Raw genomic sequence first — 14,396 nt, 5'->3', positions numbered from 1 at the left:
GGAAGCACCTCTGGAAGGTGCAGAAGGCGTGTGTAGGATGCTGCCCCTCTCCCCTGCACCTCAGGTAGAGCGCTTTTCAGGAGAGTTAGCGTGCTTTAACCTCAGGAGAGCCGCTCAGGTGAGCTTATACATTGCCATGTTGTGTTTGAAAAATTGCCGCCTCCCTCGTAGCTTTTAAAAGTCAGCCCTTGCACGTTTGCGTCATTTTCTGTCTTTGTACAGAAGCTTCCTCCTGTGGTCACAGAGCGAGACCCTCCTCCGTGAGCGGGTTTGCTGTTGGGAGCAGCCCCTCAGGGAGGACCCCCGTCCCGGGCACTGAGGGCAGCCATGCGTGCCTCTGCCTCCAAGCTGTGCGGGCGTCCCCGGGCTGCCTGCCTCACCTGGTCCTGCTCCCCCCTCAGGTCATCACCAACCTGGTGAAGATGCTGAAGTCCAGGGACACGCGGAGGAACTTCTGCCCCCCCAATCACTGGCTGTCAGAGCAGGAGGATATTAAAGCAGATAAGGTATTCCTGGAAGATCTTTTACATATTTTTCATTAAACTTATTTTTTCAGTTTGTATCTTTTCTGAGAAGAATAAATCTTTTAAGGTTATTTATCATGTAATTAACAGTTAGGAGTAAACTTTTGTTGCTGACTCTTAGATCACAGAACACATAACAATATTACTGGCTGACACATGCATCCTGCATTTGTTGTTAATCCTAATTTGCTTTAAACCACAAAGTGTATTGACGTGTAATGGTTTTTTGGGGGAAGTTGAAAAACTTTTGCTTTTATTGTATCAATATATTTTTGGTATTAATACTTAAAAGAGATGGAAGTTATTTGTGACTTTCTAAAGGGACAGAGACAAATGTGAATATTACTAAGATCTAGATGTAAAGTAAATTCAGTAGTGTAACCTGTTCTGAAATAATGAAAATAACATTACCAAAGGACTCAGGGTGTTTTTAAACACATGACTGGATTCATCTCAGAATCTCGGGGCTGGGGGCAGAGAGTGACTGGGCATACAAGAAGCACGACTACAGAAGTGTTAGAGAAGAGACGCATCAGGAGTGCCTCAGGAGCATGGCTCTGTCCGCACACACGCTGCATCTTTGCATTAAGCTTGTGGCTGGCGCCCAGGCTGAAGAGCTGCGGCCGGTCCTGTAGTGGTGAGGGCCTTGGGGTCGTGGGCCTTTCTGACGGGTCGGATGAGGGGACCTGAGAGACAGTGGGTCAGTACTTACAGCCTTATTTGGCTACTCATTCACACAACTTGTTTTAGTCATGAGAACGTGAATATTTGGTAATGGTAATAAATTGCTAGATTTTAAGGTGATCTGGTTTCTTTGTAAAGCAGTCATTTTGTGGTGACTTACTATGTCCAGATATTACATGTTGTTGACTAGAGCAAGTAGCGATTTCCCTGGAGTGTGTTTAGGAAAAATAACTGCAGTGTGACAGTGTGAAAGCGTGGCCCGCGTCGGGGAGAGTGTGAGAAGGTCTCCTGGGAGGGAGCGGGCGGGTCTGAAGCCAGGGCCGCGCGCTGAGCAGGCTGTCGCCCCGCAGGTCACCCAGCTCTACGTCCCGGCGTCCAGGAACGCGTGGCGGTTCCGGCGGATGGGGAGGATTGGGCCCCTGCGGTCCACGCTGGATGGTGAGTGCCCTGCACCCGCGCACCCCCGTGCCCTGAGCTGGCCAAGCATGGGCTGTGTGCTGCCGCGTGCACCCTCCGGGCTCCTGGCCTGTGGTCTCTGACTTTAGTCAGCCGGGTCAGGAGTGTCATCGCCGGAAAGCGCCTCGTGCCTGGGTAGCCAGCCCCCACCGCCCCCGCCCCGGCAGCCCCAGTAGCGCCCCCTGTGCCAGGGTGTCTGTGAGTGCGGCCTGGCAGAGCGCAGCCCCAAGTCTGGAGGGGACAGGCGGGCTCACAGGGCATTCTCTGGTTGCAGTAGGTCTGGAGTCTCCGCCGCTGTCCGTGTCTGAGGAGAGGCAGCTCGCCATCCTGACCCAGCTGCCCTTCGTGGTTCCGTTTGAGGAGCGGGTAAAGGTATGCTTCCAGTTGGTTCTTTGCAGATCGACTCAGCCAGTTCAGTGTGAAAAAGTAACACCAGTGGGAGATTTTCTAAAGCCGGCTGGTGCCTGTGATTGAATAATATATTTTCTTACCAGATTGTAATAGTTGACCATGGTTTATGAAAGCATAACCCAACCAAATACCTCTTGAAAGATGTTTTGTTTGTATTCACCAACTTACTTAGCGAATTTCTGAAAACTGCCACACTTCACTACTTACAAAACAGCTTCAAGAGGGTGTTTTTAGGCCTGCCCACTTTTCTCACAGAACATTTGACACTATTGACATTTCTTCATTAAAACACGCACATTAGCACAACATTGTAAATCAACTATACCGGTAAAAAGTAAAAAAGGAAACCTCACACACACTCGCACACTCGTACACACATGGTGTCACATGGCTCCTGACCGCCCTCTGCTGGACTTCTAGCGTAAAACCAGCTACTGGGTTTTTCTCACCCGGGGGCTCGCCCTACTGATACCAGCATCAATGCACTGCTTCTCTCAGCTGCTCTTCTTTCTGCTCCACCTGGAGTTGTATAGAAGTCTCTAGAAGGAAGTACCGAAAATGTGCCACAGCATGAGATTTTAAAAGTTTGTTGTGAAGTGGGGAAAAGGAGCAATATTACATAAATACTGCACATTTATTGATAAGGCATAACATCAATATTTGGTATCTTGGCCTTTAAAACTTGCCTCAGAATTTATGCCTCAAAATTTATTAAAAGAGTTAAGGTTTATTTAACAGTTTCTTCTTCTGGCTGCTTGTGTTTATAACAAAATGTTGTTTTCAAGTAAGCTTATAATTTCTCCTCTGTTAGATCTTTCAGAGATTGATTTATGCAGATAAGCAAGAAGTTCAAGGAGATGGTCCATTTCTGGATGGAATTAATGTCACAATAAGAAGGAATTATATTTATGAAGATGCTTATGACAAACTTTCCCCTGAAAATGGTATATATCATTCTCTGTATGTGTTCATATGGCAGGGGGAGGCGGAGGGGGGTATAGGAAAGGGTGATCATTAGAAAAATTAGTGTTGATCGTCTTATTCTGTGATGACTGTTTAAAACAAATTACGTCAGATTTGGGGGAATGCATATCTATTATCAAATAATAATTCTAAGATTGGCAAGTACTTATTGCTACAGAAGCCTTTGAGATATTGTTTTTGTTTTTGTTTAAGATAAGAAACTCTTCCTGCCCCCAAAAATGTCTTTAAAATTTAGTTGACAAGCTATAATTATAAAAATGTTGGTGGAGAGGCATATACAGACTGTATTTTGTTTATAACAGTCTATGTAAATATCATAAAATGTAAGCCAAGTTAAATATACTAAATACCATTGCAATCCAAATTTCTTGATAAAAAGGTAAGTGTGCTTCAGTGACACTCGTATTAGATAAAAGAGAATTACATCATGACGTTAATTTGGACAGCGTTTAGAGGTGAATGACACATTCTTGTCTTTGTTAGTCTTTGGCACTCAGCTTAACAGTCTTAGTGTCACCGATGTGTTTGCTGATAGTTCAGCTTCAGAATTTGGTGTCCGTGCTGTCACCTGAAATGAGTGTTACATCGGTGCAGGTGGTGCGAGGCTGTCAGATGTGGGTTAGCAGTTGCCTGTTCTTCTAGGGCAGCAATTTAAGTTTCTTCCAGAAAAGCAGAGCCTCTCATTTTGAATATGTTCTCTCTTCTCAGATAAAGAGCTGTTTTTGTCATTTTGTAGGAACGGCAGAGGAAGGCTGACATCAATCACTTGTTCCCTTACTCTTCTCGATTTTGTGTGCAGAATTTTTGTTTTTTGCATAACTTAGTTTTGTTACATAATCTATGCTGTAGCCCGCTAACGTCAAGTATCGCAAACTGAGGCAGACTTTGAGCTCCAGTCTGACTGCAGACTGAGTGCTCCACTGTGCAGGGTACTCTCACCTGGGACGTCATGTTTTCAAAGCTTTTTGTATAAGCGAGGCAAAAACCAGATACCCTGATTCCTAGTCTAACACATTTTGGGGAAGAGCAAAAGCTCGCCCTCCTTTGGGACCTGCAGCTCCTTAGAGGCGAGCCACAGTAGTTGTGCTGTGTCCGTGTTGCTGTGCTGGCAGTCCTCTGTCTGTGTGTCCCGCTTCACTGAGGGCCTCGTGGTCTAAGCCAGGGTCCCCACAGCTAGTGCTCAGTAGATGTTTGTTGAACTTGTGTTTGAAAACAAGAAAAACGAGCTGTAACAGGGTGTTAAATTGGCCACGATTGGCAGAGTGTTCAGGGAGGAGCCGAGGTGTGCTTGATGCTGGAGGCTTCCTGAGACGCAGGACGTGAGGCAGGACTTGGGAACCAGGAGCCCAGTGCCGAGTGAGGGGTCACGGGGGAGGGTGTGGCTGTCCACGGCAGACCCGCTTCTGTGCTGGTGAACCAGGGCTTCCGGCAGGGGCTCGAATATGTCTGAGCTCTTCAGCCAGAGTGAGACTGTGTGTTAGCAACAGTTTTCAATTAACTCTAAAAGTGTTTCATGGAAAGTATGCCGTTACTGCTCAATGACACAAGCCCCAGATTCCTAATGACTGCTTAAGCTTGAGAGTTACTCAGAAGTTGGCCACACGCCAGCTCTTCAGTCGTGCATGCTGATAGTCTCACCGAGTTTAAAGAATTTGGAAAAATCATATAATATCTATATTACAGTGCTTTAAATCCTTAAAGTGTTCTTTAAGTCTGACCTTATCAATTAAGTTTTAAACCATATATTTGATATTTTGCTATGCAGATTGTAAAATTAAATATCATCTTAGTATGTTTAATTTACTTACGGAAAATTGGTTTGAAGTGCTTTGTTGCCTAGTCATTTACATGTAATCAATTAATATGGTTTTTCCATATATCATCTAGTCACAGAAGCAAATAGTGGCCATTCCTTATGGGCTCTCGTATCTCATTGTCGTCTCAGAACAGTCTTCTGAGTTGTGGGTTTCGCCTCCTTTGACATGCGAGCTGACGTGGTGGAGCTCAGAGCAGCTGGGTGGTCTCTCTCACAGTTGGGAGCTCGGCGAGCAGGGTGACGTGTGTTTCTCCGTGTGGACTGTGGGCAGGGAGCGCGCCTGCCCTCGGAGCCCGTGGCTCTGAGAGAGTGGAGCGGGCGCCTCCCACCACGGCGCTCTCCGTGTGGCCCACTGTGTGGGGTGGTGGCTGGAGCCATGCTGGGCTCCGTTCCTGAGAGCACGCTCTGCTCCTGCGTGGTGGTTTGGTTTTGTTTAATGGGCAAGATTTGTTACCTTGTTTTTCTGAAGAAGAAATGATAACAGGGTAAAATCAATGTCCAGTTGACCCTTGAACAATGCAGGTTTGAACTGTGCAGGTCCACTTAGGCAGATTCTTTTTTTTTTCCCAAGAAATACATTGGCAAACTTTTTGGAGATTTGTGACAATTTCAAAACACTGGCAGATGAACTACTACTACTACTAAGTTGCTTCAGTCCTGTCCGACTCTGTGCAGCCCCATGGACTGCAGCCTACCAGGCTTCTCCATCCATGGGATTCTCCAGGCAAGAACACTGGAGTGGGTTGCCATTTCCTTCTCCAGTGCATGAAAGTGAAAAGTGAAAGTGAAGTCGCTCAGTCGTGCCCGACTCTTAGCGACCCCAGGGACTGCAGCCTACCAGGCTCCTCCATCCATGGGATTTTCCGGGCAACAGTACTGGAGTGGGGTGCCATTGCCTTCTCCCAGCAGATAAACTACTCAACCTAGAATACTGAAAATATTAAGAAAAATTTGTCATGAATGCATGAAATATATGTAGATGCTAGTCTGTTTTATCACTTGTTGCCAAAAATATGCACAAATCTATTATAAGAAATTAAAATGTATCAAAACTTATGGAGACACTCAGAGGACATCTGTAGGGCCCCCGCAGCTGGGAGGGATGGAGACAGGCACCAGGTGCTGGGGGGAGTCGGAGCCGGGGGAGCCGCCTGTCTGCATGCAGTCCACCCGGACGATCAGGGCCGCCTCTGCTTGCTGCTGCCCGAGCCCAGTGTAGCCGGAAGCTGAGCCCCACCTCTGCCTGAGCACGCCCCGTGCCAAACGGAGTCCAGTGGAAAGTGCCCGCTTGCGCGTCCCTGTGTCTCCCTCATGGCAAGCGCAGTCCCGTGAGCCCCAGAGACTGCTGCTCATGGCGCTGGGTGCACTCCCTGGGAGCAGGGAAGAGGTGGGATGCTCCTGGGAGATGTCCAGCTGTCTGGTCTGTGTCCGCAGCTGTGAGTACCACCCCTGCAAGGCAAGGAATCCAGCGTGAGGACCACTGTCAGGGAAAGGGAGACAAAGGAAAGGAAATGTGTGAAGATGTGGCGGCAGCTACATGCAGGCACAAGAGCTTGGCACTTCTTGTGACATCCCTTATCTTGTATTGAAGGCGTGCTCAGGACACCATAAGAAAGGCATTCCTGCAGACACGATTTGAGAAAAAGCGAAGTCCAGATGTATAATAACGTTTTTTCTTCTATGCATGCTTTTACTAACTCTGTTTAATTTCCAGTGATGTTGATGTAATTAAAAATTACTAAGCAATTGTGATATGTTATTTTCATAATATTTTAAGTTTACATATTTATTTTTATAAAATTCAGGATGGCTTGATGAGTGTAGAAAGCAGTCTGGGTTTAAAGGTGCCACGAGGACAGGAGAAGCAGCACCTGGCCTCCACGGGCAGCAGAGCGCTCCCCGCGCCATCGGGACGGTCACTGAGAAGAAGGGACAGCTGCCTGAACAGGGCTCCAGCCAGACAGCGGTGCCTGTTCTGGGAAAGACCGCCCCAAAGGACAGTTAGTAGAAAGGAGGGCAGGAGAGCACCAGTGTTGAGGCAGGGCCTGTGCGCCTGTGCTCACTCACCCCCAGCAGTCCATCCTTCAGTGGGATGGTGGGAGGGCCAGGACCCGAGGGCCCTTTTTCTGGATTGTTCTGTCGATGCCTGGTCCTTACCGTCAGGAAGCACCTGGTGGTTCAGAACGGCCTTCACGGGAGTTCTGACCTCAGGCGGTGCCCGTGGCCGCCAGACCCCGTGAAAGTACAGGAGGGTCTGCTGGCTCACAGAGCACGTCTCTAATAGAACCTCTAGGCTGGGGCCATGGGGACCTTCCAGGCTCCGTGCACATGGTTCTCCAAGGAGAGGCTCGTCAGCAGAACCCGGCAGAGAGAGCATCACGTGAGCTTGGGAGGACCATACCCTGGAAGATGCCATCCTTGCTGGAGAGAGAGCCAAGAACGCCCCCAAGCGGGGCAACACATTCCTGCTGGAGAGGCGTCCGGATGCGTCATGTGACTTCACAGGACTTCCGGCTGAGCCGGTGGGGGAAGGCATGAGAGGGATGGGGGTGGTGACAGGCGTGGGGGGCCTCGGAGCAGGCTCTGGGCAGCCAGAGGACTCCATGTGAGGGGAGCGACTGGGCAACGACTGCCTCCAACCCAGGCCGGACGATGAGGAAGAGACGCCAGAGCAGGCAGTGGAGCCGGGAGACGCACGGCAGACGCCCGAGCAGGGCCTTCTGCTCGTTGAGGACGGCTTCTGACTTGTGTCACGCCCTGGGTCTTCTGGGATACGGTCGCCTAGACTACAGCGAACAGTGGGAGCGGGGTCGGTGCTGTACAGACGGGTTCAGAGAAGAGCAGAAACGTCGGGGCAGAAGCTGTGAAGTGTCTCCGTCAAGTTAGGCCAAATGGGCCTGCCCCTCCTGTGCCCTCCACCACCTGCCTCTGCCATCCCGGGCAGCAAGACCACCCCTTTTCCTGCTCCTCCCCCCACCCCCACCCAGCCTAAATGAGCCTGAAGACAGGAGGGGGCAGGCTTCTGTAATGAGCCATTTCCACTTCATAGTAAAGAATCCATCACGCCGCCCAGTAACACGTTAGCTGCTGTGTATGTGAGCGCCTTCCTGTGAAAACCCGGTGTCTGTATAAGAGACTGCAGTGTCTTCATTGTTGTCCTTGTCACCCGAGTGTTCATCCTGCAGACCGTCCTGGGCAGGACTTGCAGGGAAGTGGGCAGCCTGTGCTTTCAGAAGCATAGAGTGAGTGATGCTGACCATAAAATTAATACCGTGTTAGCTTTCTTCCTGTTTTGACTTGGCCTTCAAAGAGCTATATCACCAAACACTCTGCGTCTCTCTCTCATGATTGAGGAAACTGCTAATCACCTTATCACCACAGGTAAGGGGTTTTTAAAACATGGAACAGTGGTACCAGCCCTGAACGATGAGCAGGACCGTAACAGTGTACACTGTAAACACTCCTCAGTGTTCGTTCCTTAGTGCACAGGCTAGACTACTGTACAGCGTGTTCCTGATGCTTCTTCATCACGCCTGAGTCATTATACCCCCAAACAAACGGGGATTTCTTTTTCACATGGTTGTTCAGTCACTAAGTCACGTCTGACTCTGTGATCCCATGGACTGCAGCACGCCAGGCTTCCCTGTCCCTTACTGTCTCCTAGAATTTGCTCTTCCCTAGTGGCTCAGATGCTTTCTAAGGCCCACTTGACTTCACATTCCAGGATGTTTGGCTCTAGGTGAGTGATCACACCATTGTGATTATCTTGGTCATGAAGATCTTTTTTGTATAGTTCTTCTGTGTATTCTTGCCACCTCTTCTTAATATCTTCTGCTTCTGTTAGGTCCATACCATTTTTGTCCTTTATCGAGCCCATCTTTGCATGAAATGTTCCCTTGGTATCTCTAATTTTCTTGAAGAGATCTCTGGTCTTTCCCATTCTGTTGTTTTCCTCTGTTTGCATTGATCGCTGAGGAAGGCTTTCTTATCTCTTCTTGCTATTCTTTGGAACTCTGCATTCAGATGCTTATATCTTTCTTTTTTTCCTTTGCTTTTTGCTTCTCTTCTTTTCACAGCTATTTGTAAGGCCTCCTCAGACAGCCGTTTTGCTTTTTTGCATTTCTTTTCCATGGGGATGGTCGTGATCCCTGTCTCCTGTACAGTGTCACGAACCTCCGACCATAGTTCATCAGGCACTCTATCTATCATTCCCTTAAATCTATTTCTCACTTCCACTGTATAATCATAAGGGATTTGATTTAGGTCATACCTGAATGGTCTAGTGGTTTTCCAAAGCTAGTGGAGGGGATGGAATTCCAGTTGAACTCTTTCAAATCCTGAAAGATGATGCTGTGAAAGTGCTGCACTCAATATGCCAGCAAATTTGGAAAACTCAGCAGTGGCCACAGGACTGGAAAAGGTCAGTTTTCATTCCAATCCCAAAGAAAGGCAGTGCCAAAGAATGCTCCAACTACCTCACAATTGCACTCATCTCACATGCTAGTAAAGTAATGCTCAAAATCCTCCAAGCCAGGCTTCAGCAATATGTGAACCATGAACTTCCAGATGTTCAAGGTGGTTTTAGAAAAGGCAGAGGAACCAGAGATCAAATTGCCAACATCCGCTGGATCATGGAAAAAAGCAAGAGAGTTCCAGAAAAACATCTATTTCTGCTTTATTGACTATGCCAAAGCCTTTGACTCTGTGGATCATAATAAACTGTGGAAAATTCTGAAAGAGATGGGAATACCAGACCAGCTGATCTACCTCTTGAGAAATCTGTGTGCAGGTCAGGAAGCAACAGTTAGAACTGGACATGGAACAACAGACTGCTTCCAAATAGGAAAAGGAGTATGTCAAGGCTGTATATTGTCACCCTGCTTATTTAACTTCTATGCAAAGTACATCATAAGAAACGCTGAACTGGAAGAAACACAAGCTGGAATCAAGATTGCCAGGAGAAATATCAATAACCTCAGATATGCAGATGACACCACCCTTGTGGCAGAAAGTGAAGAGGAACTAAAAAGCCTCTTGATGAAAGTGAAAGTGGAGAGTAAAGAAGTTGGCTTAAAGCTCAACATTCAGGAAACGAAGATCATGGCATCCGGTCCCATCACTTCATGGCAAATAGATGGGGAAACAGTGGATGGAAACAGTGGCTGACTTTATTTTTCTGGGCTCCAAAATCACTGCAGATGGTGACTGCAGCCATGAAATTAAAAGACGCTTCCTCCTTGGAAGGAAAGTTATGACCAACCTAAATAGCATATTGAAAAGCAGAGACATTACTTTGCCAACAAAGGTCCGTCTAGTCAAGGCTATGGTTTTTCCAGTAGTCATGTATGGATGTGAGAGTTGGACTGTGAAGAAAGCTGAGCACCGAAGAATTGATGCTTTTGAACTGTGGTGTTGGAGAAGACTCTTAAGAGTCCCTTGGACTGCAAGGAGATCCAACCAGTCTATTCTGAAGGAGATCAGCCCTGGGATTTCTTTGGAGGGAATGATGCTGAAGCTGAAACTCCAGTACTCTGGCCACCTCATGTGAAGAGTTGACTTATTGGAAAAAACTCTGTTGCTGGGAGGGATTGAGGGCAGGAGGAGAAGGGGACGACAGAGGATGAGATGGCTGGATGGCGTCACTGACTAGATGGACATGAGTCTGAGTGGATTCCGGGAGTTGGTGATAGACAGGAAGGCCTGGCGTGCTGTGATTCATGGGGTCGCGAAGAGTCGGACACGACTGAGCGACTGAACTGAACTGGTGGCTCAGATGATAAAGAATCTGCCTGAAGTGGTTTTTTACCCAGTGTTTGATGCCTGGGTCGGGACTGTCCCCTGGAGGAGGGCAACCCACTCCAGTCCTTGCCTGGAGAATTCCATGGACAAGGAGCCTAGGAGGCCACAGTCCATAGGGTCGCAAAGAGTTGGACACAACTGAGCGGCTAACACCTCCCGTTTGTGCATTGCGTGATGTCAGGTGTTAGTAGCACAGCGTCTGCAGGGCTGTGTGCCGGGTAGACGGTGCTGCCGCAGGTGCTGACAGCCCGGTAGCGGCTCTTGGAAGCAGATGATGTACACTTGAGCTGGCAGCGAATGAGCACAGTGCTGTGAACGTATTCTCTCTTGCTTTTGACTTTTGTAATAACGTGTTTCCTTTTTCTCGCTTACTTCATCGTAAGAGTACAGTATGTAGCTTGTATACCATATGAAATGTGCTAATTGACTGTTTATGTTATCAGTAAGAGAGGCAAAAGTTACACGTGAAAAAAAAAAAAAAAAAAAAGTTACACGTGGATTCTCAACTGTGTGGACCCGACTCCTGAATTGTTCAAGGGTCAATTTACTTAGCCCCCCCCCCCCCCCCGCCAGTCTTACCTCCATAAGTGGGTGCTTTTAATTTGTCTTTTGAATCCAGTGGCAAGAAGACTAGATTTGATTCTAAAAAATACTGTGTTGCTGTGTCCTGTTGTTTATAGAAGTGAGATCTGGGGAGCCACAGACCCTCAGCTCCAGCCAGAACTGAGAGGCGGCTTCTGTGAAGTCTCTGAGATAGACCCCTCCTCCCCTGCCTGGAGTGTCAGTGCCAAGATTCGAGCCAGCAGTTAACGAGTGTGCCTTGGTTGAGCATTTCCCAGTTAAAAAACGTTTATTTACACTTAGAACTTTCAAAATATAATGCTGCTAACTGCTGACATTCAGTTTGAGAAATACTGTATGTGATGAATGGTTATAGTTGTCCTTAAAGCTGAGTATTGAGAGGATGGATGTACAGGTGGTGTTGCAGCCATAGTTACCTGCTTAGAATTCTCTCTGAGAATGAACATGTTTGGTAATTGATCAAAATAGATGGAAATAGCATGTCTGTGGAATTCAGCCATCAGTGAAAAGCCCTTCATTTAAGTATAGTTAGATTTTAAATAGTGTGTGTTAAACTACAGCCCTGCCCTGACACTGCTTGCTGCGTGTCCTTGGATAAGTAGTTCACCATCCCTGTCCTTGGCTTCATCACGAGGGAATGGGCTGTTCTTACCCAGAGATTGTTGGAGTGTTGGAAGTGGTTGGCGTGTGTGTGTGCGGTTCCTGGCGTGGGTTCCTGCCCGGGGTAGGAATCAGAGGTGGCTGTGTGCTCAGCAGGCACAGCATTTGTCCTCCCTGGTGGGGTGGGCGGGCCTCCGTGCAGGGGCGGTCAGGGGACACAGGCTCACACCCCAGGTCCTGGGACCTTAACGCTGACTCTTGCATATCGTGGTGTTGAGGTTCAGTGGAACCTGCGCTGGCAAAACCGCTTTCCAGGCTATTTCCTGGAGGTCCCCTGGTGCCTTGAGATGCTTTGGGTCGGACATGTGTTGAGTGACTGCACACTGCCTGAGCAGTGGCCGCGGCGCAGACCTGCGGTGGGTTCCGTGCCGGGTACCTGAAGGGTGCGGGTGCAGCGGGAAGCGATGCAGGACGCGGGTGCAGCGGTCAGACACGCCTGCTCGGGGATTGAGCCGGGCAGGGCCTCTCTGGCTTGCGGAGTTGTCTTTCATGGCCTGTGTCTGGAAGCCCACACTGGAAACTGCCGCGTTCACTGCAAGTGTGTCTGGGGCCTGGGGTCCTGCTTCCGCGCGCTGTCCTTACGAGGACCGTGTGCAGATGTGTCTCGCGTGTCAGGCAGGCTTCAGCTTTGCGGTGTTGTTTTTTTTTTCTTAATTTAATCTTGTGGCATATTATATAACCAAAATCTTTACCTGTTTTTCAGCCAAATGTTGTTTTAAATGACGATGCAGCCCCTGGCGCTCTCATGTCATTCACTTCTTTAGAATGTCTGTGTGACGTTAGCGTCAGCGACTTCTTTGTTTGTCTCTTTGTCTTCCTTGGCGACTTTGTGGGCCCGTATTATCCTCAGGTCCTAACTCTGCCCGCTCCCCTGCTAGTGTTTGAGTCTGTTACAGTGAGGGGCGGGGTTCGCATTTTCCCCTGAACACCCGCCTGCTGCCCCTGCCCGCTCCATCCTTGAGCAGAGTGGAGGAGTCCCGGGAAGACCGGGTCAGCCTAGCTCATTGTCTCCTCTTAATGTTGGGGTTTTTAAGCCTTGCGTTAAAATAGTTTTAACATTCTTGCTCCCCTTCCCTAACTTCCTGTAATACCAACTTGTTTTATTGCTTTTTAAAAAGATATTTTCTCCTCACCCCACCCCCCTTTTTTAACAGAGCCTGACTTGAAAAAGCGGATCCGTGTGCACTTACTGAATGCGCACGGCCTGGACGAAGCCGGCATTGACGGTGGTGGTATTTTCAGAGAGTTTCTAAACGAACTACTGAAGTCAGGGTTTAACCCCAACCAGGGGTTCTTTAAGACCACTAATGAAGGGCTTCTGTACCCCAACCCAGCCGCTCAGATGCTTGTGGGCGATGCCTTTGCCAGACATTACTACTTCCTGGGCAGGATGCTCGGAAAGGTAACGTACATTCGGTGTGAACGTGGGTCCCGACGCGGGTGGTGACGTGTGTGCTCCTGTGTGGCTGCTGTCTGCTTCCTTCAGGACCTCTATTCAGAGTTGCTTACGTAATTTTGAAGAACCCCTGAATAGTGTTTTCTTTTATAGCTATATTATGTGCATACATACATTAAAAATTATTGGTGTAGGAGAAGGGGGAGAGGACTGGAGGAGGTTAACCTGGGCAGCTACAGTGGCAGTGGTGAAAAATTTTTAAAAATTTACATGCGTAGAAAATAGAGAACATAGTTACAAAATTCTGCTCATACAAGTCTTACCGTTATGACCTGCTTGCATAGGTGGTGTAAATATTTTAAGTCTTGTCACAGTTGCTCTTGCTGATAACTAGCATTGACAGTGATTCTTTAAGGTTCTGCGAAGTGTTGAAAGTGTTGTGAGGCAGGGCCGTGGCCGTGTGCCGTTTCTTTGGACGTGTGGTCCCTTGAGGATACTGCGGTAGCGCTGCAGTGACCAGAATGTAGCACCGGATGGTGTGCACCGTCTTGGCAAACAGAGCTTACCCTTTGTTGTAGATGAAAGGAAAGTTTAATTATATAACCTGGTGGAGACTTCGTATTTAGCGATGCAACTTTGAAAGCACATGTTCCCATTGAAGTCAGGAGCAGGACGGTCGTCGTCACTGAAGTAGACCGGCCCTGGCCCGTCTGCAGGCTGCTGTAGCACGGTGCCGCAGTCCGGGCAGCTTACCCCCCCGCACAGGCTGACTTCTCACAGCCCGGGGCCGGCCTCTGGCTCAGGGCACCACGTGTCCTGTTTGGTGCAGCCCCCGTCCTGGGCCGTGACTGGTGCCTGTGTCTTCACATAACTCCTGTGTCCCCACATGGTGCAAGGGCCCGGGGAGCTCCGTGGGGCTTCTCTGTAAGGGCGGTAACGCTGTTCATGCGAGCCGCACCCTCATGACCTAAGCACCAGGGGCCGCATCTCCCAGCACCGTCACGTGGTGGGGCTGGGGAAATCAGACCATGGCGTGGCCCGCGGATGTGCCAGGCAGAGCCCACAGGTGCACAGCTTCTGTCTG

At 48.7% G+C, this 14,396-nt stretch overlaps 1 protein-coding gene across 1 annotated transcript in view; it reads left to right on the top strand.

Moving 5' to 3' along the window:
* UBE3C (ubiquitin protein ligase E3C) overlaps positions 1 to 14,396 on the top strand; it is a 93,663-nt gene that overhangs the window by 45,929 nt on the left and 33,338 nt on the right. The window contains exons 15-19 of the mRNA XM_010829353.1: positions 402 to 506; positions 1,559 to 1,646; positions 1,939 to 2,036; positions 2,887 to 3,019; positions 13,071 to 13,318. Of these exons, the coding sequence (XP_010827655.1) occupies positions 402 to 506; positions 1,559 to 1,646; positions 1,939 to 2,036; positions 2,887 to 3,019; positions 13,071 to 13,318 (672 nt within the window). The remainder of the gene's footprint in view (positions 1 to 401; positions 507 to 1,558; positions 1,647 to 1,938; positions 2,037 to 2,886; positions 3,020 to 13,070; positions 13,319 to 14,396) is intronic.

Source organism: Bison bison, unplaced genomic scaffold (assembly GCF_000754665.1).
Source record: "Bison bison bison isolate TAMUID 2011002044 unplaced genomic scaffold, Bison_UMD1.0 scf7180017864503, whole genome shotgun sequence".
NCBI classification, from domain to species: domain Eukaryota; kingdom Metazoa; phylum Chordata; class Mammalia; order Artiodactyla; family Bovidae; genus Bison; species Bison bison.
This window is presented reverse-complemented; position numbering and strand designations above follow the sequence as displayed.